Below are 26,482 nucleotides of genomic sequence, written 5' to 3'. Positions count from 1 at the left end.
ATACAAATCAGGAACAGACAAAAGAAGAGACCTGTGGGGCAAGGTCTAAGCTTCCGTTTCCTCCTGGCACCTCCGTGGGTACCTACAGTCAGGGAAGCAATCCCAAACCTTGGAGGTTTTATTGGGTCTCACTATGTAGCCATGATTGATTGAATCACTGATCCTGCGATTGAACGCAATAATCTCCAAACCTCTTACCTTCCCCAAAAGTTGGGTCAGTATCCTGAGGCTCCAAACCCTAATCCTATAGTCACATGGTGAAACTTCCCAGCAAGGCCAGCCCCAACCCTGGAACCACCAAGCCTAACAATTCCTATCACTTGGGAAATTCCAAGGACTAGAAGCTCCCTCCCAGAAATCAAAGACACAGGTTGGCCAAATTCTTTACTATACAACGTGCCTTGCTGAGGATTCTGGCTGGGCTGGCTTACCTCTAGGTCAGATCTTCACACAGTGATCCACAAAGAGTTGGCTACATTCTTCTGCTATTGTTATTTTGTTGCACTGTTATTTTGTTATTGTTATCTTGTATGCCAAGAAGGGGACATTATATGGCAGAATTCAGAATGTATCTTTTTTTGTCTAATGGTATTCTTTGATGACTAGTTCTGCATGACACAGATATTTACTGAGTGCCTACTATAGGTATGACAGGCACCTGATGTGAACACAGATGAAGAAACTATATCTACACACAGCTTGAAACAAAGACCTCTATGTGCATTCCACTAATGTGTCCATCAAACGATCTTCACCTATTCATTCAAGTATGTCTCACAAATTCTTTTACTAAAGACACTTCGTCACTCACGATGTTACTTTGGGTTACTTAAGTGTTTATAGTGAGGTACAATGAACAGAAAACATGCCCTGCGGCGTGACTGGGTTTGAAACCTACTCCTGCGCCATAGTGTTATGTGAGCTAGTAAGCTCTCACCCTGGTCCTCAACCTCTGTGTTTGCAAAAATGTAAACATGAATAATCACATCTACTTAGAGAGGCAGCACGGTGGTTAACGGCATGAATCTGGAACCAGACTGCTGGACAGCTCCGGCTTTTCCTAGCTATGTAAGGTTACGAATGTCACAATGCCACAGTTTCCTCATCTGTAGAATGAAGCTAATACTTACCCTTAGACAGGTGTTGTGAGGATTAAGTTATTGCATATAAAGCACTTATAATAGTGCCTGGTACCTAACAAGCACTTAAATACTGGCTATTGCAATTAATATTTTATTCTTTTTTTTTTTTTTTTTGGCCACACTGCACAGCTTGTGGGATCTTAGTTCCCCAACCAGGGATTGAATCCGGGCCCTCGGCAGTGAAAGCGCAGAGTCCTAACCACTGGACCGCCAGGGAACTCCTGCAGTCAATATTTTAAATTCCCTTATTACTTTCTTTGGTTGCTGGGATGACATATTCATGAAAGGTCATATTTTAAATCTGGCACAAAGTACACATCCCAATGTTGATTTCCTTCACTACAGAAATTATTCTGTATTTTAGACTACTACTATTCCATGGATACAAATAAGTGAGATGAAGTTTACCTCCTTCTGATGGCAGGTCTAAAAAGGAAATGGAGTATAAAGGGTTGGCCTGACAAACTGATTTTTAAACAGTGCTAAACTGTTTAAAATTGGGGATGGGGTAGGTGGGATGAGAAGCTGGTAACAGGCAGTCAGAGGTAAAAAAATTAGAAAAGTATGGGGATAAAAGGATGACTTGATAAGTTAAAATTATAATATTTTATCAAGGATTCAGTAAAATTAACTTTTTTTAAAAAGCACAAATCCTTACTGTCTTAGAGTTTAAGGCAGTAGTATGATGAAGTGCAAATTAACATTCCTTTCACTTTAAAATATGAAAACTTTAAAAATGATTATCATTTGGGGAAAAAAGACCCACAGTATTTAACATATGACACATGAAGATCAGGCAGAATTTCTTGGGCTAGATCCTTAAATTATCATGGGCTCTGTTGCACCCACATATGCACAAAACAGGTTAAGGTCACCATCAGAATACAGTGGAATTTTAAGAATGAGATTAAATATTCCAAGTATACTATACTCACAAAATATAAGTGATATTACTAAGAGCATGGATATTAAGCTGTTTTAACCAACATTTACACTGAAAATGAAGATTAATAGGATTTTTTTAAATACAGTGGAAGCAATTCCAAAACTCACTGCTAAAAAATCAGGGCCAAAATCTTTCTGAATTTAGACTTAAAACTGTGCAAGCAACGTATTGTGTGAATTTGCTAAATCTACTTGTGTTTTTTAATTTATCCAATTTCATCTTCAAGCTGTCAAATTAAATTTCATTTTTAAGAAACACTATAATTTCATTATTTTATAGTAATTTAAGACATCAATTATTTTCCCTTCAATTTATTTTTTTATTTTTATTTTACTTTTTAAGATTTTTTTGATGTGGACCATTTTTAAAGTCTTTATTGAGTTTGTTACTCTATTGCTTCTGTTTTATGTTTTGGTTTTCTGGCCACGAGGCATGTGGGATCTTAGCTCCCTGACCAGGGATTGAACCTGCACACCCTGCATTGGAAGGTGAAGTCTTAACCACTGGACTGCCAGGGAAGTCCCTCCCTTCAATTTAAAAATCCAAATCACGAAATCTTTTAGCACCTTTGATGGGTAATAGGAAATCTGGCTTGTGATACATACTTACAGGATACAGGATCATGACTCTTTTTACTCTATTGACTATATTCCACAGAAAATGTAAAGCACATTTTCTCTAAAGAATACTTTTAAATGATCAGAGAAAAGCCTAAGTTTTAAAGTTTATGTACACTGTACTTCCCATCTTCGTAACAAAATCCAACCTTCACTACCCCAATTCCATCACATTCTTTTAAAAAAAAATCAGAGAATAATTTTTATTTATAATGAAGTTATTCTCTCTAGACTTTAAATCATCAGTTCACTCTTACAACAGAGAATCAATTTAAATAACACCACCAAAATGGAACGGAAAAAAGAAAACAATCTGCGCTTACATATCAATTTCTTTGATATGTCATAATGATATCCAATTTTTCTTGCAACATGGTCCATTTCCAGTGAAATTCTCAACAGACTGTAAGCGTCATGGTCCTTCATCTTGACGTTTTATTCTAAGGTGTGCCAGGTGTGGCTCTTTTGATTGCTTTGGAAGTTAAACAGTCCAACAAGGGTTCTGAAGAAAGGGCGACTTCACATGTAATCTGTCCACAAATGACAGCATGCCTTCAGAGCCTCTGGTTTTTATAAAAGTCCCTTTGGAAAGTTAATTGATTGATGAATTAATTCTGCGTTATAAAGCGAATCGCTGCCTAGACAGTCTGTGCCAACGTCCCTGACCTCCTCACTTCCGCTGTTTTGTTTATCACATCATACAGCGATGGGAGTCTTATTTTGTCCATATTTTTGCTGTAAACATTGAGAAATATACCAAGGATAACTAACAAACCAGACCATACATACCTAAGAGAAAAAAATAAGGAAAAAAGATTAATGTCAGCGTAACAATTTGTCATTAACCACAGAATTTGATGACGTCACAAAAATTCCTCAATGAAATAAAATTTTGCTACTGGATACCTATAGTAAGAGCACTAAAATAAAACAGTATTTGTTTTATTTTACAAATAATATTTAGATCACACTAGATAGAATTCTATATTTTTAATGTTAAGTATGTATGTAGGAAAAGCATTTTACAAAATACTAAACGTAGTTCATTTTTTTTGAGGATAGGAGCAAATTTGAAGTCCAACTCCTACCAAAAGTCTCAAGAGTATGTTTAAAGCACTGGATATGTAAACCTGCCAATGGCCTTCTTAGGAATTCAATTCAGCAGTCCAACTAGTTGGGGTAGAATATAGAGAGATAAAAAGGGACACATCCTGAGAAACTAGGAGAATTGGCATTGATTACTACAGTGAATACCTAGCCCCTGCAGAAAGAGAAACTAATTTATAGAAAACAAGCAGAGTTTTCTATAAATACACTTGTCCCTAGTATCAGCTGGGGACTGGTTCCAGAACCCAACCCCCTCTACCCAGAGGACACTAAAATCAGTGGATGCTGAAGTCCTTTATTTATGGCATAGTATTTGCATATAACCTATGCACAACTTTGTGTATACTTTAAATCATCTCTAAATTATTAGAATACCTAACACAATGTAGATGTTATGTAAATAGGTGCCAGTGCATGGCAAATTCAAATTTTACTTTATGGAACTTCCTGGAATTTTTTTTCTCAATATTTTTGCTCTGCAGTTGGTTGATTCAATCTGCAGATGTAGAACCCATGGATACAGAAGACCGACTATACATTGCTGAAAATTTATTTTGTGGTTACCTTTAAGCTCATACAGCTGACCCTTGAACAACACAGGTTTGAACTGCACAGGTCCAGTTATACGTGGATTTTTTCAATAAATATACAGTCAGCCCTCTGTGTGTGCAGATGTGGAACCCGTAGACATAAAGAGCTGACTGAAAGGGACTTGAGCATCCTTGGATTTTGGTATATGTGCGGGTCCTGGAACCGGTACCCCATGGATTCCAAGGGATGACTGTACATTGATAATTTCTAACTCTGAATCTTCTCAATTACCAACCAATATAAGTTTAAATGATGCTAATTTCAAATACATACTAGACAGTAAAGAAAACAGTCAATGCTTCCACTGAAAACCACAAACTAAGAAAACCATTAGGGTACAACTCTAACTCAAATCCTTTGTGGGAAAAGACAGCAAATAAACGTAACAATTTAAAAAACCACATATGTATATATATAAAATTTATATATTTGCACCAGGGCAAGGGGAGTCCCTTAATCTCACCACATCACTCACATTCATTTATACTCTAGACACGGTCACATGTGCATTGGGACTGGTTAGGCAATTTAAGTATACAAAATGATTTCTTCAAAATAATTACATACATTTCTGAAACAGCAGAAGACACATCAATAAATTTGGGTCAAGATGAAAGGGATTCTTTACAAAGAAATTAAGGCTGTTTAAGAGTAAACGTGAAACAAAAGTATCTAAAGGTAGAGAAACTTGTCGAATTAAAAAGTACTTACTGAAATGTGAATGGTTTGGCAAAGAATATAAATGAAAGGACAATGGTCATTCCTTTTCTCCCCGTTGTCACTGTAGGGAGAGAAAGGTTGGTTTTAGAATGTGCCTGTTGCCTTGGTAATATTTCGGAAATAATTTAGTTAACAAATATTTACAGAGCCTACTGTGTGCCAAGATTTATGTGAGGTGCCAAGGAAACAAAGGAAAGTGAAAAAAGAAGAAAATCAAACAGAAAGTCACTGCTCCTGCTACCATGGAATTTATAGGCTGGCAGGGTTACAGACATTAAATAACAGAGTTACATTTAAGGTACAACTGTAATAAGTGCTTGACGGAGGCCATGAGGCTATGGGGGCACGTCATCCTGTAGGGAGACATACTAAGTCTGACAGGAAAGAAAGGATTTTTTCAAGGAAGACACGATTGGATTCCGTTATCTTTCAAAGCAGCAATCTAAAGGACATCCTAATGGTGGGCATCTCTGGATAAGACCATGAGACATCTTTCCAGTCCTCTTTACACTGTCCTTCCAGGATTATGGCCCGAAGCTTTCCTCCCTCGTCCCACCCAGATGCAGAGAGGAACTCTGCACATAGCTCCGCTACACCTTTCCACCACCAGACTGTGTGCTTTACTCAGTTCCTTGTCTTATTTGTCCTCATTTCCACAGACTCTGTAGTTCCTGGCACTTGATCTTCAAAGCGTGAATTAATGAATGAATACCAGATGAAGAAACTGTTTTGGAAACTGTTAGAGCGCGATTCCCCAAATCTATTTTTCCTACTACTTTAGTAAAAAGACCCCTACTTTTAACTAGGATACCTTCCCAGCCTCTCCTACAGTCAGGTGTGGTCATGGGACTAAGTTTGGACAACGAAGTGATAGCTAGTGGGAAGCAACCGCATAGCACAGGGAGATCAGCTCGGTGCTTTGTGACCACCTAGAGGGGTGGGATAGGGAGGGTGGGAGGGAGGGAGATGCAAGAGGGAAGAGATATGGGAACATATGTATATGTATAACTGATTCACTTTGTTATAAAGCAGAAACTAACACACCATTGTAAAGCAATTGTACTCCAATAAAGATGTTAAAAAAAAAAAAAGAAGTGCTGTCTCTAGGAGTGTGATTTGTAGGAACTTTCCATAAAGAGAAGGATGTGTCTTTCATCTTCTCTCCACCCACCCTGTCTGGAATGAGGACGAACATGGCAAAGCAGAAAGAGGGACTGGATTCCTGAGCTGGAGCTACCATGCCAGCTTGGGAAGCACATGGCATACGGTTAAGAGGACAGGTCTGGAGCTAGATGGCCTCAGTTGAAATACTGATTTTGCAACTTACTAGCTGGCCGATCTTGGCAAGCCACTTAACCACCCCGTGCCTCAGTTTACCCATTTGTAAAATGGAACAATAATAGCACCTACTTTATAGGATCATTGTGAGGTTAAGATGAATAATATATGTAAAATAGCTAAAATGGTACCTGGTACATAATAAGGGCTATGGACATGTTAGCTGTTATAGTACCATCTCTGGATTTGTTTCACGTGAGAGAGAAAGACACCTGCCTGCACCTTCAACACAAGGATTGCATCTCACATTTCTTTATACCAATCACAGGGCTCATCAATACATACAGACGGATATCAGACCCTTTTTGAACAGTTACTATCTTACAAACAAAACTGAAACCCAAGCTAAGTGTATGCATTTGCGGTCTTTCTTGACAGCATGAGCTGACTTGGAAGGTTACTGATATGGCCCAATCTACAATTAAATTCCCTCTACTTACCATTAGGGACGTAAACTTTAAAAAGCAGAGTCATATGTGAGCAAAGAAAGGGAACAGTTAGGAAGAAATATACTTTTACAGAGGGGGCATTTATTCATTTGTTTCATTTACTCTGTGGTATTAAAATAAATATTCCCCTAAAACCGTGAAAAATCAAAATCAGGTAAATGAGTAAGGTGTAAATGCCTTATGGATATAAATTTTACAGATCTCTGATAGAGATGATCTTGTCCAACCCAATCTCTTCACAAAAGAGAGAAACGAGGCCCAGAGAAGAGGAGAGACTTACTCTCCAGGTCCCGTATCATGAACGTCAGGGCTGGGACTGGCCTGCACCTTATCTCACACCCCAGCCCAGCGCTCCTCATGGCAGGTCACATGGCTTCCCATCCTGAGGGGCTTCACCCAGGGCTCTCTCCAGATGGGAGATGCTGAGAGCATTCGTCATGTGGACCATTCTTTTGGCAAACAATATGAGGAGCAATTGGAGTCCTCTGCTCCCCTCACCAGGCCTCACCTGCAGCCCTTCATCTGCTCCCCTCACTCCTCAGAGCAGAGCAAGTAACAACCTCCATTTCTCTGACGTGCCAAGCAAAGTCCTTGCACAGAGCACGTGCATAATAATTATTAGTGAAGAGAGAAGCTCATCTGGTTGAGGTTCTAGAAAGTGTACAAACAAAAGGCCCCAAAACCTTTGCTTAAAATATACCTGTCATGTTTCAAGTGTGACAAAACTGTAATTTTCCATTATAACTTAAAAGTGATTAAAGACAGTATTTTTCCTGGAAGGTATTCATCCCATCATACTTTTTAATAAAAAGATCTTTTAATGTACTTAAAGTTACTATCTAGATAAATGTATATATTTGATTTTAAAATTAAACCTTCAAATAAGAAATTCAGATCAAACATCATTTTCTTTAGAATTTTAAAGAAATACCATAAGCCAAGGAATAAATTGGTGAAATGTGACAATTTTCTTTCTTTCTTTAAAAAAAATTTTTATTTTGGCTGCGCTGTGCGGCTTGAGGGATCTTAGTTCCCCGACCAGGGACTGAACTCCGGTCCCGGCGGTGAAAGCACCGAGTCCTAACCACTGGACCACCAGGGAATTCCCGACAATTTTCTTTTTAATGAAGAGTAGATGCTGCCCTTACCCTCTGAAAAAGAATATCAAAGAAAATTTAAATGCTTATTTCATAATCTAAGCAAGTATATCATTCTTACCTGTTACAGCAAAAAGTGCACCAAAAATTTTAATCAAAGCCAGAACAAAAGAGATTCCAAAATACCCAGTGAGGGAAAAAAGGAAAGCATAACCATAGGTCCGAACTGGATCCTGCAAATATAAAAAAGCCTGTTAGAAAAATGCAAAACAAACCCTGAGGTATTATAAATGAAATAAAACTACAGATTTTAATCAACTTTTTGAGCAATAATAAGCCATTCAACAACGCAGTCAAGCAAAGATTCTGATTTAGTTCTGATTTAATGGAAAAATAATGATGAAATTAAAAATCCCCAACTTCTACATTATGAATAGTTTTAAAATTAACTTATAGGAAAGAGCAAGGATAAAAAAATTTAAATATAAATCATTTCATTTCTGAAATAATTTCTGATTTACATATATTTTATTAAAGGAGTTATCAAATTACATAAAATAGTCTTTTGGAACAAGGGGAATTAGAAATACAGAGGAAACTAATTAATGGAAGATGTTTATTTTTAAAAATGTGATTAGTGTTTACCTTTGAACAAAATGTTACTGCAGGGCCTAATCCACTAGTGCATGTCAATCCCAATAAAATGTACACAAAACCGATTGAATACGAATATAAAACCTAGAGAAAAATAAAGTGGAAAAAAGTGCTATTTAACCAAAGGTGTAAAATGAAGGTTTTCAATATATGGCTCAATTTCTTTATTTCGTTAAATCTGTAGAGGAAACCATTTTAAAAGTAACATCATTGTTTCAATATGGCGTAATTTTCTGGAAATGATGGTTGATTCTGTTTATAAGTTTACATATTATTTTAGGTACAACATAACACAGCAGTACTAATCCTTTCATAAATGGTTACCTAATTATTCATTTTTTGCCTCGTTTAATTACTGAATTCAAACCAGATTTTAATGTTGGGGGTCCTAAAAACAAACACAAAACAAAGATACTCTAAAACTACTTATTGGACATGAAAAAACCCAAACATTAAGTTTGCAAATGCATTAAAATACAATGAAAATAAGCAGTATATGACACACCTATTGCTTAATTTCCCAATTTTCCTACCAATCTTTCTACTACACTCCTTATAAGAAGAATCGGTGTCATCATCAAACTTAAATACCTGCTACGTGTCAGGTACTGTGCTAATAACGCTCTATGTGGATTATTCCATTTATTTCTCACAACCAACCTAAGAGATAGGCACTCTTAATCATCATTCCCCAACGTGCGGATGGAAAAACTACAACTTAGAGATATTAAGTCACTTTCCTCAAACAGGAGAGCTAGTAGAGAACTAAGGCTATCTTAGTCCAGAGCCTACGTCTTAACCACTGTATTACATTCTTCCTACCTACTTACAATTCCTTAATTCTCTGATCGTTATCTTATCTAGGGAGAGTGGTGATGATGATCAAGAAAACTCCTGACCAAGATTAAAGTTCCTATGTTCTTAGGGACTCTGTAAAGATGCCCCACTCTGTTGACTAAGTAACCAGTCCTACATATCCTTACTGCTGTGTGCTCTGTCTGTCTAGCAAGGTGATGGGCTACAAAACGAATGCAAACACAGCATAACAACCTTCCTATATACAAACACCAACCAGCTAGAAGATATATTGGAAGAAGAGGCATTATTTGCAGTAATAACGGCAAAAAGATGAAACACCTAACAATAACTTCAATAAAAAATAACTGGATTTATACAAAGAAAACTTTAAAATCTAAGGGACATTTAAAAGTAACACGTCAATAAAAGGAAAGTCATACCTTATTCTTGGACTGAAAGAATCAAGTGTATAGATGCCATTCTCCCTAAATTAATTTATAATTCAATGCCATACCAATCACAATACCAATGGGTTTCTAGTTTATTTGGGGATATGAACACCCAAGAATAACTACTGGTAGTAACATTCTGAAAAACAAAAGGAACAAAGGTGGCTAGTCCTAACAGATGGTAAATGTATGGTGATAAAGCTGCTGTCATTATATGGTTCTGGTGCAGAAATAAGATTGAAAGAATAAAATTGTGAACCCTGCATTAGAATAAGATAGGATAAAAGAAGGTATTTAAAATAAAAATTGGAAAAGTGAATTATTCAATAAATGATATTGGGGAAAGTGGATAGCCATATGGAAGAAAATTTTTTAAAAGTTTTAGTTGGATCAAAGATTTAATAAATAAGGAAATTATAAAACTAGCAGGCAATGGGCATAGAATTCTTAAATCTTAGAGCTGGAAAAGCCCTTTTCAATCATAATACATAGCTAGAAGTCATGAAGGAAAAGATAAGCTAAACTACATGTAAATTACAAACTTCTAAATGGAAAATAATACCAAATACAAAGAGAGAAGAGAAATGATGTAACAAAGCATTTTTTTAAACACGCCCCAAACTCCATCCATCAAAGAGGAAAAAATTTATCAAATGCTTGCAATAAGGTATCAGCGGTGATAATGGTATTTTACTTTTTACCTTCCTATAATATTTGAACGTACTACTTCTATGAAAATGATGATAAACTAGTTTAAAATTGCAATGCGAGTCTTCAATACCATAATTATGTCATAAAATTAAGTATATCATCATTTTTGAGTCTGTCTGACGTGAAGAAAAAGCACTAGAGTATTTACCATTTCTGAATTAGAAGCATTATGGAGTTTCATAGCTTTCTCTTGGACATTTCCAATGACAGCATCTGCACATAGTGCCAGGGAGATGAGGATCACACCTTCAAGAAGGCATAAGAAAAAAATAACCTCCTCATTTAAACATATGAACGATAATCAAGACTTATCAGAAATTTAATTGGGCTAAAAAACCAAAATCAGACCTTAAATCACATTTGCTCAGCAAAGTTGAGTATTTTTATCCACAACCAGTTGTAACAGGCATGTAGGTGATGTTATTAAAACAAAAAAACAAAAAAAACCAACTAATACTAATAAATTGCGTTAATGCTGTCACCTTGCTGTGTTTCACAATCACGTCAAATAATATTTCTGCTTTTAAGTAGATTATATGTTTGAAAGAAACACTGTATTAAACAAATACAGAAGAGATTCTTAGATGATCTATTGGGATTGGTGGTTAGTCAGTTAATTCAAACAATCAAAGGAAGAGGGAAAGCATAAAAATAGTACCCATATTATTAAAATATTTAATTTAAAACACATAAACATAATGCAGTTGTTAAGGCCTCTTCTTTGAGTATGGGTCTGTACTAAAATTCTGCACTTTCCTTTGTGTAAGCTGCATTCAGAACACAGTCTCTGTGATTTCCAAGTTGTTTTTAAAAAGTGCACCAAAAGCTTAGGAACTTGTGAAACAATCAGGGTATACAGTCCTTTCATATTTTTATGCTTCCCCCAATTTTTACCCACACTTAATTCAACGGTGATTTTATTGACTTGTCAAAGTGTTTTAATTAACTTAGTTTTCACAGTAACAATTCTCTCTTCAAACTTATTTTTGAATAATTTAAGTAATATTTAATTATTGCATAATTAAAATAACACATACAACTGACATGAACAAATCTGGAAATCAACACACTCATACAAATGTGCATGTCTACCTGAGAAGCACGCTACTACCTGCAAGTATATAGGACGCTGGCCCCCAGTCATGGTGCTTTACCAAAAAAACCCCAAAAAACGCAACCTTGGTTATATCTGTGAGTCTGAAAACATTTGAAGTTTTCTCTATTTTTAAAAAATATATAAGCAATCAAAGGTAGCAGAAAAATAAATGTACATGTGTATGCACTTAATTGAGAATTTTCAAGTTTTCATACTTAATCTTCAATTTGACTTTTTATCATCTACCTTTCATATTTATTACCTAAATATACATTTTTATTCACCAAACTTGATTCTGAACGCTCTTTTCCTTGTTTCAAATATCAAATCTGCCCTCGAAAGAAAAAGACATGCTATTATCGAAGACTTGGAAAACAATGTCTCAGCTCCTAAAAGGCTATTCAAAGACATCCCAAAACTGTTCTGAACAATGGCAACAGCATGAAAATACCTGAATTGCATCTGAATTACCTGAATATTTTAAAGGAGGACATTTACTTGAATAAGTAAATTCTGATATATTCACTTCATACATCCAAAGTTTTATTTATGTCTGCCTTAAGTAACCATCTGAATAGCTAACCTCATCTTCAGACAATACACTCATAGATCAAGGACTGTGCTAAATGCTCATCAATTATTCTCAATGATGAGGAATCGTTAGGTTCTCACGCCCTTAAAAAACATTCCCATGGAACTCAGAAAGGGTGGGCACTTGAGTTATACTGAGAAGTTACAGATCACCGAAACCAGCTGTCTCCATCACTGTCACCACCCTCACCCCACCACGTGCAAGTGCTTTCATGTTCATTATTCCAGCACCTCATTCTATCCTTCCACTACCTTTGTGTGAGGCAAGCTATTATCATTATCTCTGTTTTATGGTGAAGCACTCCTCTAAAACAGCTTTTCCCCTTAGTTTTCAAATATAATCTTCCTTTTGCAGTTGCTGACACGAAAACGAAGTGTTCCTGAAAAACCTGAACCATGTTAGAAACACCTGCAACTCTAAGCTTTCTCACTGAAGTAAGATCACTCGCACTCTGGATGATCAGAGTTGAAAGAACAGACCTAATAGGTTCTACCAGCATCGTCTGTAAAAGGCTGGTTTAAAGGGCTGCTCTAAGATGCTGATCTGAATCCATTAACTTGGCCTGATTAACCAGGTCAGTAAGAAACACAGACTAACAACTGGTCAGGAAAATTCTGATTCTTAGAAAGAACAGCAAAGTTGATGTAAATGATTTTCTTCATCACTGCATACTTTTTTTTCTCACAAATAATTATAGTTTGTACTTGCTGATATATGTATATATATATATATATATAAAAAACATATGCTGCTATTTTTGTTATTGTTATTTTGTTTTGCTTTGCTTTTCTTTTCTCCCTGTTCTCTCAGAGTTCCTTTGAAAGAACTATTTTTGTCAGGTATGAGGCTAGGAAATGGGATGAAACTAAAATAATCCTATGAGTAACACTCAATAGTTTAAGAATGACAATACTGTATATATAATAAGCAATCTCCCTGTAAGGTCTTTAGACTAAAAACAAGATTCCAACACATATTTTTTATTCTTATTTATTTCTAAACATACTATAATACCTATTCTCCTCGTGAAAGATCTAAATTTAATTTACAAAATTCCACATGGCACACCATGAGGAAAAGCGTTTATGGTGGAAGCTTTATGCACTTTAAGGTTATGACCACATTTATATTACACAGTTCAATATTAAAGAACAGCATAATTTTCTTTTTTTAAGCTAAAACAATGAAAAGTAAGTTTGCAACTTTCATTTTTTTTTAAGAAAATGAGAATAACAATTACTACTGTGATCCTCCTATAACTCATGTGTATATTTCCAATTCAGCTCATAAGAAATTGGTCTGTCATGTACTTGATAATGGGAGATTCTATCTAGGCACACAGCCTCTTGTCACGTCAAAATACTATACAAGAATACTAGAAACAACTGTTATGTTTCCAGAGTTGTGATATTTTTACTACATCTTATATGGAAAGTCCAAAAGCTTTATGTTAGATATGAGAATCACAGATGCCACACCATCATTTAAAACCCTCATGAAACTGTAAAAATTCTTACTCTAAACCGAAACACCTACAAAATCTAGGAACACAAGTAAATTCCTTACCTGTCAGGTTGAAATTTGGTGCAACTGTGCTGTCGGCTAGGGTAAACCATATCAGGCCGAGGCTCATGCATAAGGCAGCAGACACATCAGCAACATTGTAACGCTTTCCTGTGCAAAATAAATGTAAGTCAACCTCATTATGCAATTACCCACTCAGCACAGTTTTAGATCTCTGTGTTTAAACAAGCAGAGCAGGGACTGCCTTTTATATCCAATGTCAAAAATGACCAGGAGCACTTAGGTTAAGGCAGGAGACAGTCACAGAAGGGCTTTGAAAATCAAAATTATCCCGTGAGCACCAAAATGTCCTTAGAAGTTAGATACGAGATCCTTCTTTATCTGTTATGATAGTGAGTAAATATGAACATTTAAAAAGTTTGTGGAAACTAGTGCCTCTTTTACTTTATGTATAACGTAAGGCTATGAATTTTCTTATACTTCATAAGTTTACCAAGAAACCAGAGTAGTTATTCAGGCTATATATATAAGTTTGCAAATACTATAGTCAGATAACTTCTAGGTTGGTGAGGATTAACTTATTTTAGTACATCCAAGTTTAAATAATGAAATCACATAGTGTAACTTTTTGGAAGGACTGTTAAGGAGATATTATACAGGCCAAGTCAGTTACGATGTGAAATGTGATTTTTAATAGGAAATTGAGATCATTATTTTTTCCTGTGTGAACAGTTATCCTGAAATTATATGTGAAGTAGTTGACATACATATTTTCATTTTAAAAGGCTCTTTTGGGAAGGCTTATATAATGCATAAAATGAAGTCAGGCTTTATAAGAACTTTAGTGATTATCAAAACATGAATATTCCTCATGACAGTCAGATGAACAAAACAAAAACTTGTTCCACTGCTTGTCGCTATCATTGCCTCCTCTTTTACTCCTATTTTCACATAGCTTGTAATTTAGTTGGGATCCTAGGGAGTCAACAGTCAGCAGAGTTGGTTGAAAAACACTTGCTCAGCTTAAGCTTTACTTCAACATGGGAATTGTCCATTTGTATAATGGAGGTGGAGAGTAGAGCCCTGGAGAGTAGAAAAATGAAAGAATTGAAAAAAAGAGCTTTCCAGGTACTTCTGAGCTAGGCCTTCAATATGTAAATACAATATTTCTGGAAATGTAGTAGGTTCCAGATTAAAGAATAAAACAAAATACTATTTTTATTTTTCCCCATCTCTAAATTACTGATTTCAGATCCTGAGGTATATCACAGAAGTATCGGTGTTTTTATAATAGCTTTTTTTTTATTAGATATCACTCAGAAGTGTTACAATATCTAAGCTGTTCATTAAAGATATTAATTGAAGTTTAATGTTTTTCCTAATGCTAGATGCCATAACATATCCTATTAATTTCAAACAGTATGAAAATATATCATTACTATACCTTGAATAAAAACTCCTCCTAGCATAACAGGAATCAATTTGCAGCACTTGAAGATGACTTGGGTAGGATAATTCAGGTAGCCCAAGGAAGTGTTTGATAACCCCATAGTACCCACAGTTAGAAAAGCTATTATGATGTAGGTTTTTCCTGGTATTCTGTAAAAGACAATTTTTAAAATCTTCATTTTGGGACCCAATTCATACTATTGTAAGAGAATGTGTTTACAATGTGTAAATTTCTAATTACTCTTCTAATTTCTGTTTAATATTTCTATAAATATCGGTAAAATATCACTATTCTTAAAGTTACAACAGTGTTAACTTGTATAAAAGAATGTTGGTGAAAATAACAATTTACCTTTATTTAATCAGTTGTAAGTGAGAACTCTCAACTGTGTGAAAAAGTAGTACATTAGAGAGTTACTTAGATTCTTACTGAAAGTATAAATGCTATTACATTTAAGGTTTTTTAACAGTAGTTATATAGCTACATATAAAAACCATCTTGACTAAATTTAGAAAAAAAGAATTGATTTTTAAAAAAATTGGCTTCTATAATGGGAAAAGGCACCTTAGTTAATTAACTTCTAAATTGTTGTTCTGTTTCCTAACATTCCATCTAGCATTAGGAAAAATACATCTATCCATTCTGCTAGAATAACCTGAGCAGAATTTCTCTAGAAAAAGAACATGGTGGTTTAAAACTCTAGACATGGTTTTTATTACCATAATGTCTTATGATTCATCTCTAATGCTGTAATTCTATAAAATGTTAAAACAATCAACTTTCAGATGAGGAATCTGACTCTCTCCTCATGATCCCAAATTTTCTACTTTGGGCTCTAACTGGATTTCCTAAAGGAGATTCTTAATTTGGTATCTTCATAATTCTGAGCTGTTCTTGTGAGCATATGCTCACAAGATACTTAATGGTCTAAAATAATAATCTTGTACGTTGGTGCACTATTCATATAATTAAATTATGTTGCATTTTTAGATCTAGTTTCCATTTTGGGATTTGTGTTCATGTTTAAATCAAGGCGACGAAATTCCACATTTTTTATACGGCTAGATATAAGGCAAAATAATTTATTAGATAAGTTCAATTAAAATGCATCATTTCCACTTACATTTCAATTTTGAGACCTTTGCTTATACTTTACTAACACAGTGGTCAACATTTAAAATCCATGTGGAAATAATTGGGCATGCCCGTTATGCATCAGTGTACACAGACACTGGTTTTTATGCTGTCCATGGGGTTTAACTCTCAGTGGGGTATCAGTGAAGGAGGACAGCACCACTTCTACAGGTAATGATAAAAGTCAGAAGAGGCAAATTTCCTCATCCATAAATTGCAAACAGTGGCCAGAAAATAAAAATTCGGGTCAGAAGAATCACAAGATTAAAAAAGCAGCACAGTAAAGGAAGAAAGAAAACCAGCCTGGAACTCAGGAAACCTACATTCAAAAGGTTCCAAATCTGAGTGCAGCCTGGGGCACGAGCTCATGGAAATCCCAGCTCTCCTCCAGGTCTGCTTTCTCACTGGTGAAATGAGGTTAGATTTCATCATCTTGCCTCTAGGACTCTCACTGTTTCTATTTGAATACCCCAATTGCTTACTACTTTAGACAGGATGGGAAAGTTGTAACTTTGATAAGCCCCTTGGCTTTTCAATTTGGTAGATAGATCTCCTTTATTAAAAACTCACATAGAGGGCTTCCCTGGTGGCGCAGTGGTTGAGAATCTGCCTGCCGATGCAGGGGACACGGGTTCGAGCCCTGGTCTGGGAAGATCCCACATGCCACGGAGCAGCTGGGCCCGTGAGCCACAACTACTGAGCCTGCGCGTCTGGAGCCTGTGCCCCGCAGCGGGAGGGGCCGCGGTGGTGAGGGGCCCGCGCACCGCGATGAAGAGCGGCCCCCGCACCGCGATGAAGAGTGGCCCCCGCTTGCCGCAACTGGAGAAAGCCCTCGCACGAACCGAAGACCCAACACAGCCAAAAATAATAAATAAATAAATAAATAAAGTAGCTATAAAGTTTAAAAAAAAAAAAAACTCACATAGAGTAATTAACACTAAAGTTACAAGATGATCTTTGGTGAAATAAATACTTTGGAGTAATATACTTCGGCGTATATTTAGGGTATTCTAGTCTGTGATGGGCTATATCACACATCACCATATTTCATCCTCAAACTGAAACCGAGAGAATTTAAGAAACTTCCCTGAGGTACTGACAGAATAGGAGGCAGTAACATGACTCAAATCCCTGTTTTCCGACCCCAAATTCTGTACTCTTCAAGTACATGGGTATTCATATAAATATAGGAAGAGAGAAAAACCTAAGCAAAGAATTTGACTAATTAAAGGTCTAAAGAGCAGTGTCACTTAAATAAATTCAGAAATAGGGGATTGGGCATATTTTCATTGCAATACACTTCTAAAGACTTTTTCGAAAAAAGTTTTTAATGTGCCTTGGAATGAAAAGTTTTCAATTTCTAATTACATTTATTATAGGTCTATAAATTCTTCTACCTAATTCCTTCACTCATGTTTCAATCAAACACAAATGACTTTAAATATGTTATGGTTACGTGGTTTAAAGGTTGGGAAAAACATGACTGGAGGCTCACTCCCCATCTTTTGGTAGCTGAGAGGGAGTTGGATCTTTTTAAAACTTAACAGTTAGGAGATGCATCATCTTTGTGTTTTTTTCATTTAATAAATACAGCATTGGGTTCTTTTATTTTAGAAGCAATCAGAGGTCCAGCAGTTTGCAATACATAATGAATATATATGGAAGCCAGGCTTCCATATATATTAGTCCTGACAGACACATTTAATTACTTTCTATTCTACCACCTATGGCTAAGCTAAGTCTTGTAGAGTTTCAGAACATGAAAATAATAAAGATGATCTCCTCAGATTCAAACATTTTTAACATTGCTGCTATAATAATTTATTGGCAATAGAGAGGTTGAGAGGTAAAATTAGACCCATGAAGAAATACTGGTGTTACTGATTTAAATATTTAAAATTTTATAGTTATTTTCATACAAACATCAGAAACATTTAAGAAAAAAAAGTAGCTATGAAAATTTTTTATTTTCACTGAAGGATTAAACATTTATATCAATGAAGAATGTCAACATTATAGCTCCTTATTACATTTAAACTGTCCAATATATACATGAAATATTCACGTATTAGGGTCTGATATGACAGGATAACCACACTTAAATTTACCAAGAAAATGTTTTATTCAAATTCCCAACCACCTTCTGACAGGTTTTAACTGCATATTGCTCAATATGCCATTAACAATATTTCAAGATATTTCTCAAACCTAGGTGGTCATTAATTTAAAAGATACTGTCATATAAACTCCTTTAGTTTTGACAAAAAGGAACATTATGAAATTTCTCTAATGTCCAAGAATGCAATTTCTACTGCTGGCCATTACAAACGCGATGATGTTAAGTGGAATATATCCCACAAAACAAAACATTAACTATACATTTCAAAAACCACTATAAAAATAGGTATTGATATTTCATATCACCATTCTTATGTAGTACCATCATAAATTTTTCAGTAATCACACCTATTTCCATTATAAAAACATATATGTACATCTGAATACTTTCTCCTATTTTAAGAAGATCTATCTTAAGTTGTGTATAAACAACATTTTTATTTTATTTTTTTGGCTGCGCTGCGCGGCATGTGGGATCTTAGTTCCCCCACCAGGGATCGAACCTGGGCCCCTGGCAGTGGAAGTGCGGAGTCCTAACCACTGGACCGCCAACGAATGCCCAAAACATTTTTTAATCTGACAACATTACACTTTTTTCAATGTATAATGGAAATACCATATTTAATATTTTTAATAAGTTGATAATACTGATAAAAATTCCTGGGTATTAAATGTTTTATTAATGGGAAATGTATATTTCACGTATAACATACTCCACGTGTGCAAAAAATGAAACAAAAAAAATGAACTACTACTCATGTACTTAACTGCCAAAAAATAAAAACAAATAAACCACATACCTTCTCCTTTTGTCCTGAATAAGCTGAAGCTCTATTAGGCCAAATATGGAGTAAAATGCAAACTGCACTAAAGTAAGGTACCAGCCATAGGGCTTAAAACCCTCCACTGAAAATATTAATTCCTGTCAAGAGAGACATGAACACTGTTTAAGTCCAAGGGGCAGATCAATTTCCTCACAGCGCATTCCTATAAGCACAGCATTTTAATAGAAACCAAGCTTCACCCCCAACAACAAAATGCACAAAAAAACATCCAAACTGTAAGGCTCCTAAGAGGTAAAATTAGAGAAGTTAGGAGGCCTTCCCAAAGAAGTGACAGTAGATATCCAGGTATGACAAACAGCAGAACAGGAAGCAGGGGAGGTAGAACGAGGAAGCAACCCCCTCCTATGCTTTTTTCTTTTTTTAAAAGACCAAAATTAAAAGAGTTGCCCAAAACAATGAGGAAGGCAGCTGATTCAAGGACTCATGTACTCTTATAAAAAGCATATTTCATTAGAGGTCTGTTATCTCAGGCTTCTTTTCCAATATTAAGATAATCAGTTCAAATCAATAATTAATGTTATTTTTTAGAATTCTTGCGCCATAGATTATGTAAAACTTCTCCTTATACAGAAATGGTTACTCTTCTTAAAAATAATGTTATATCATGAAAAAATTTTTGTTAATTGTTAAAAAGCCATTCTTAATCTCATTAAGAGGTATTCTAATAAAGCTATCTGGCTTAATTAAATGCATTAAACTATCCACCAAATATATATACATTTCAGCTGTATTTGAAATAAATTTTAAAAAGATGAAATTGATGGATAAACTTATGTTCAAAGAAAAACTAAACACAGCCTCTAAAAAGATCCTGAACTGATTTTGTACATTTAGGATGCTGTGTAATTCCCCAAATTTAGATTTCATGTTCAAGTAAGTCTGTCAGTTATTTAGGAGATTTCTGGTTTATAAACTATAAAACATAAAAATAGCTTTATTAATATCCTGGCACTCAGGTAAATATTTCACTTTCTATATTGCTAAATTTACTACAAAACCCCATTTTCTTTAACCTATTTTAATATCCAATTAGTAGCAATGTCAGTTCTCACCAAAGTGATGTTACAACTATAATCGGTTTATCTAATTTTAAAAGAAACTTTGCACATATATTAGTTGTAAATTAAAATCTCTGATCATTTATCAAATAGAAAAAATTTAATGAAATTTGTAAATTTCTAATTCATTTTCCATTAAAATGGCTAACTTTGCTCCCAAGCTATTTGGTAACAATGGTTATTTCGAAGGACAAAAAAAAATGTTTCTCAACAAGAGATTCTAACATTTGATAAAAGTTACTATTTTGTACTGTTCTTCATTGTGATACCTGAATTCTTATATCATCTTCTAGTACAAAAGTCAATTATAAATATTAAGATTTTAAAATTCATGTTGTTTTACACTAATACACCCTATAGCATTTTCAGAAGCTACGGAACAGTCACAATTCTGTCTCCTCCTTTATACTTACTTTTATATTTCATCTCTATAAAACAAAGGAAAAGCATACAACAATTTTTAAGATCACTCTGATTATAAAGAATATCAGAAATATTATCTATGTTTTCAGAAAACACATCACTTTCCTTTTCTTCAACTACAAAGATTTTCTCATGTTAGGGAGTTGCATAAAAAAGCAAAGCCGGGAATGGCTGAAAATACCCACTGATGAGTTGACAATTGGTAATTAACGGTCCCCATGCACACATTCTGTTTACACTAGCCTGGGTCCTCATCCATCCAGCTCTTGTCTTTGGAGCTCAGGAATTTCCTGGTCAAATGTATACAACTATCCCATAAAACAATGCAAATACAAGACAAACTGTGGCAATGTTAGAAATGTTTTGCATAGGCAAAAATCACAGAAAAATAAGGTTCTGGCAAAGTTGAATTAGAAGAGGAAACCAACAAGAATGAGAACACAACAGATGCTTCAAGAAAAGGATGATTCAAGTATTATAGGATTGAAGAGACACCCTTGGAAAAATAGAAAACATCCTGATACACTTTTGCAAAATGACCTCTTAATGAGCTCCAGGAATCAAGAGTGAACTAGAATGTGGCTTTTGTGCTATTGTTCAATTTCATGTGAGAATTATGTTCCAAAATACCAATCAATACTTCAACCATTTTCTTTTAAAAAGCACATGGTGGGGCTTCCCTGGTGGCGCAGTGGTTGAGAATCCGCCTGCCAATGCAGGGGACACGGGTACCAGCCCTGGTCTGGGAAGATCCCACATGCTGCGGAGCAACTAAGCCCATGCGCCACAACTACTGAGTCTGCGCTCTAGAGCCCACGAGCCACAGCTACTGAGCCTGTGTGCAACTACTGAAGCCCGTGCACCTAGAGCTCATGCTCTGCAACAAGAGAAGCCACCGCAATGAGAAGCCCGTGCACTGCAACGAAGAGTAGCCCCCGCTCGCTGCAACTAGAGGAAGCCCATGAGGAGCAACGAAGACCCAACGCAGCCAAAAATAAATAAATAAACAAAAATATATTTATATTAAAAAAAACCCACATGGTTGCAATTACCTATATTTTGCAAACTGTAACACTTCGTATTTGTTCATAATTTTAATTTTTTAAGATTGTCTCTTGCTTCCCTTCCCCCACGTAAAATGTTTCACTCTAAAATTTGGATCCCTGTTTTCAGTCAATTTAATCTTAAGTAGCTCTTTTCTACTACTATACTAAGAAACTCAAATTTGTGAATAAACTTGCTATCCTATAAAAGAAAGTATCTTGGACAAAACTATTAGTAGTGCCCATGCTGAGCTCATTTGTTATAAATAATTAACATATTATAAACAAATAACTAATTTTTTACCTGTAAATATCCATAAATTAGGTAAAATACCAAAACTCCAGCAACACATATGAAAAATTGAGTAAGTTTGTTAAATCTGCTGAGATTTATGCCAAGCACTACAATGTCATCTATCGACTTGATGTGTGGCGACATTGCTTGGGTTTTGGATGGGACAGTGATAGAAATATATTTCCTGGAGCTGTTGAACTTGAGATCCATTGTTCTTATTTTGCTGCATTCAGTGCTTCCAAAGTTATCTTTGCTGGTTTCCTCCCCTTTGTTCAGTCTTTCTTTTGCCTGCTGAGCCAAGCCCTACAGAAGGAAATAAACAATTAAAGCAAAACATTTAGACCATCAAGTAAAGTGCTATGCTCCAAATAATATCTCAAGTCACATGTGGAAAATTACACAGGTAAGAGTTATTCTCTCTGGACAGTAATATATTATTTCTCCTATTCAAGCTTCCCATCCACCAAAACAATATGCTTAGTCTCCAAACACGACTAAATTAAATATACACCATTCTTATTTCCACAGCAACAAACTAAAAGCTAACCTTGTATTTATTTCATCAAAGTAAACGTGCCTTTATTATGTTTCCATTTGCAGTGAGGATATAATTTTTAAAGCCCACAATAGTTTACGCATAATGTCTTCAACATTAAAGTCAATCTTTAATTGCAGAAAAGAGTAAAGAACAGCCCAAACTCCTACAGCTACCAAGACAATTGTAAAATTTATTTGCTAATGACATTTTAAAATAAAGTCAAACATTTGTAAGTTGTGCAAAAAGGTAGAGTTAGCCAAGATTATAGAAAGGATACTATGCTTTAGCGACAGCACCTCTTAGGCTAAAAGAAAACGTTTTTTTCCTTTGGAGAAAAATCTCTGCAATTTCAAAAGTCTTTGGTAGTTGTTCCATGGGTATAAAGTTTCAGTTGTACCAGGTGAATAAGTTCTAGGGACCATCTGTTGTAGAGGCCCTATGACAGTGTCTGTGGTGAACAACATGGTGCTGTGCACTTAAACATTTGTTAAGAGGGCAGATCTCGTGTAAAGCATTCTTAACTACACACACACAAAGGGGACACAAGGACACTCCTGGTGGTGACAGATATGTTTATTACCTTGTTTATGGAGATGGTATCACAGGTGTGTATGTATATGCCCAGACTCATCAAATTGTATCTATTAAACATGTGCATTTTTTTGTATGTATCAATTATACCTCAATAAAGCTGTTTAGAAAAAAGAAATAAAGAAGCCCTTGGGTTTGTAAAAAGCTGAAAAACACATCATTTTTTGTTAGTCTGTGAAAAACAATCATGAAGGCTCCATAGATGACTATCAATTTCTCTTTGGATTAATAGAAACTGAAAAGTAAATTCATGTAAAAGTTGAGGAAAGTGCAGAATTATGACAAACAGAACAAACTTATTAAGAAAAACTTATCTTCCTAGAAAAGAATGTCTGTTACAATCCCAGTGGGAATTAAAATTTACACTCTAGTTGAGAGAAGAGGATAAGAATAATTTTGACAGTGAACTCTCTGGAAATCTTAAAAAAAACCCCGAAACTGCCATATGGTGATTTAAAATGGCAAGAATTAGAGTCATCTCTTCATGATCGCTTCTAGTTTGCTGATTTACAGAGATTAAGTAGGTCTCCTTCTGTAATTTAAACTTGGGGTCAAGGCTCTGACTACAACTTGTAACTAACAATAATACACAGGCATCAAAGAACATTTGTTGTACGTGATACCTGCCATATTTCTAAATAGAAAATGTGTAATTTCAATAAGTTTTACTGTATTTCCTTTCCTTTGCCCATTTCTTCTTTTACACATTGTTCTTGTTGCCCATGCTACGTTTAATCAGTGTCATCTCTGTTAAGGCTTCTTAAGTCACCCTGTAGGATCCCCTTGGGATATGACTTTCTTTATAAAGCATGCCTTAAAAGACCTTACCTAAATGTTGTGTTTGAATGTAGAAGAAACAAAAAGGTTAGCAACTATTTTCCATACTTGTAGGCGTGGGTGTACTAATAAATGGGTGTACATTCTAATAAATCTGGCCCCATGTAGGTTTTTAAGCTTCCTCTCCCTGCCTTGTATTTAGAATGAAGTTTTATTAATCAGAACATCACTCGTCAGATCATGTGACTGATGAAGAAAGACACTGAGCTCTGATAGCCAATAACTGTGATCCTGAATGTTTGCCATATCCCTTCCATTTCAGGCATTAATGACTGATATCAACCATCATCTAAAGAAACTGGTCTAATGTCCTTGTGATGTAGGAAAAAATAAAAAGAAATCAAGCACAGAATTAAAATTAGCTTTCAAATTAAACGATTAACATTTTGCTTTAATTTACAAGTTCATGTAACCCTTGAAACTAATGTTAAAATAAAAACCACAGGTGTGAATCACTGCCTAAGGTCTCTTCCTAAAGTCAACACAGACGTTTAATTACTTGAAGTTACAGATTGCTAAAATGCAATTAAAAAAATAGCATTTCTAGCACATATTGAAATTTCAAAATAAATGACTGGTGACAATGTTGATTTAAAATGACCAACTTAAGTAAAATTTAATTTAATCTACTCTTTCCCAACCTTTTGAAGAAAAGTCTCCCACTACAAAAAGGTAGAACATAAGGAAAATATGTCACTACCATGTGAGCACCCTGAAAAAAAAAACTCGACTCTGTATTTTGCCACACTCCACATTACAATTAAAAGAATGTTGCCATTATAGCTAGGTTAACTGGACTCTGGATATTAATCATGACCTGTGGTGTATAATTATAAAACACAGAAAAACAAGATTCTTTCCCATTTCTTTGAACACACTTCATTGCACAAAGTTCAAGAAACTGTGTGCTAATTTTTGAAGGTCACTTTTTTTTTTCCTAAGGGAGAAAACTAAAATTAGGACTTTACAGGTATATTAAGAAATTAAGTATTACAAATAACACCTATCTAAATTATTTTCAAAGGCTGTATCTCCCTCTTCCAAGTCCCAAACTATCCCAATAAGAAAACATTCATCCCCAGAACAGTTCTAGACGTCTGATATCCTACTGTACAAGAAATGCATATGCCCAACATTAAAAAAAAAAAAAAATGTTAGGACGCCAAATCCTTCCACCTTCTTTCAACATTTCTTTAAGAAAATAAAACGGTGGGCAAGAGAGTTAAGCTGCAAAGACTGGAGGAATTGGAAGAACTACCAGTGGAAGTTCATGACAAGAACTTAACCCGATGAGAACAATCACCTTGCACTGCAAATGGACAGCAAAGTACCATACAGTACCCAGCTGAACGCAGATCCCGGACGTAGTTCTTCACTGAAAACGCTGTTTTGGGGGACCCAGGCGACTGACAGTTGTCCAGAGGCCCTGGGGATAGCCTACCAGACCCCCCCCGGAGGTGGCCTCAGGCCTGCAAGCCTGCAAGTACCGGCCTGAGCGAGCTCTCGCCAGCCGTAGGGCGGAAGGGCGAGGACAAGCAGATGCTCCTCCCTGGAAACCGTGCCAGCAGATTTCCGTTCTTTATAAAAGGAAGTCACCCGCGCCCTGCCTCCCGACCTCATCCTCTCCCGCTCTCTCCTTAGGATGAAGATGGGCGGTGTCAAGGTTCTCCGGGGGGTGGGGCGGGGGGGGGTCTGCATCCCAAACACGGCGAAAGGCCCGGGGGGGCACGTCCACTCCCGAGCCAGTGTGTCACCTGAAAGGGGGACCCCAGCCCAGGGGGCGTCTCAGACAGACGGAGCGTCTCCCCCTCCCCAGGTCCGTCGCCATCACCTCCTGCTTCTCCTCCTCGCCCACTCCTGCACGTCCCACCGCGGCCGCCGAGTCCTCGCCGGGTGCTTGTATCCCCGGCGCCCGCGCGCCACTTCCGCCTATGTGTCCGCCGGCGCGTGCGCAGTCGCGCGGCCCGCCCCCTCGCCGGCCTCCGGCGGCGGGGGCGCGGTCACGTCTCGCGCAGCCGCCTTCAGCTCCGGGGCGCGGGACAAGAGCCGACGAGGTGGCCCAGTGGTGCCGGGACGCGCGTTAAACGCCGCGTCGGGGCGGTGAGCACCTGTCGGGTAGAGTGTTCTCATCTTCCGGTCCGTGCTCCTCGAGCCTGTGCAGCCCCCCAGGTTGCAGGGCCCGGTCCCCCGGTCCCCGTGGGCGCCCACGCAGGTGGCGCCTTCCCGGCCAGTGGCCATGCGCTGCAATTTGAGAAGGAGGCCCAGTGGAGAACGTTGAACCCGGGTATAGACACCGTTGGGGTTCCCTCTGCTTGATCC

The 26,482-nt window shown here is 36.4% G+C and overlaps 1 protein-coding gene across 4 annotated transcripts; it reads right to left on the bottom strand.

The window, feature by feature from the left end:
- Window positions 1-3,019: 3,019 nt before the first annotated feature.
- Window positions 3,020-26,087, bottom strand: SLC35B3 (solute carrier family 35 member B3). 4 transcript variants are annotated; one of them, XM_068558164.1, is made up of 10 exons: window positions 25,918-26,087; window positions 22,207-22,500; window positions 19,334-19,455; window positions 15,276-15,430; window positions 13,874-13,981; window positions 10,768-10,865; window positions 8,653-8,745; window positions 8,129-8,240; window positions 5,115-5,184; window positions 3,020-3,494 (listed from the first exon to the last, which is right to left on the bottom strand). In XM_068558164.1, exons 2-10 carry the CDS (start codon window positions 22,405-22,407, stop codon window positions 3,344-3,346), a joined length of 1,110 nt encoding a protein of 369 aa, XP_068414265.1. In that variant the 5' UTR covers window positions 22,408-22,500; window positions 25,918-26,087; the 3' UTR covers window positions 3,020-3,343. The 4 variants fall into 4 exon arrangements, with proteins under 4 accessions (XP_068414265.1, XP_068414262.1, XP_068414264.1 ...); XM_068558161.1 differs by having other exon boundaries at window positions 25,995-26,077; XM_068558163.1 differs by lacking the exon at window positions 15,276-15,430 and adding an exon at window positions 14,850-14,914 and having other exon boundaries at window positions 25,918-26,032.
- Window positions 26,088-26,482: the final 395 nt, after the last annotated feature.

This window comes from Eschrichtius robustus, chromosome 12 (assembly GCF_028021215.1).
Source record: "Eschrichtius robustus isolate mEscRob2 chromosome 12, mEscRob2.pri, whole genome shotgun sequence".
In the NCBI taxonomy this organism is placed as follows: Eukaryota; Metazoa; Chordata; class Mammalia; order Artiodactyla; family Eschrichtiidae; genus Eschrichtius; species Eschrichtius robustus.
This window is presented reverse-complemented; position numbering and strand designations above follow the sequence as displayed.

Coding starts and splice junctions, on each gene's coding strand:
- SLC35B3 (XM_068558164.1), bottom strand. CDS start 22,407: ATGGATCTCAAGTTCAACAGCTCCAGGAAATATATTTCTATCACTGTC. Junction 15,431..19,333: donor ATTCAGGACAAAAGGAGAAG/GTATGTGGTTTA, acceptor TGTCTTTTACAG/AATACCAGGAAAAACCTACA. Junction 8,746..10,767: donor ATGCTTCTAATTCAGAAATG/GTAAATACTCTA, acceptor ATTTTTCTCTAG/GTTTTATATTCGTATTCAAT.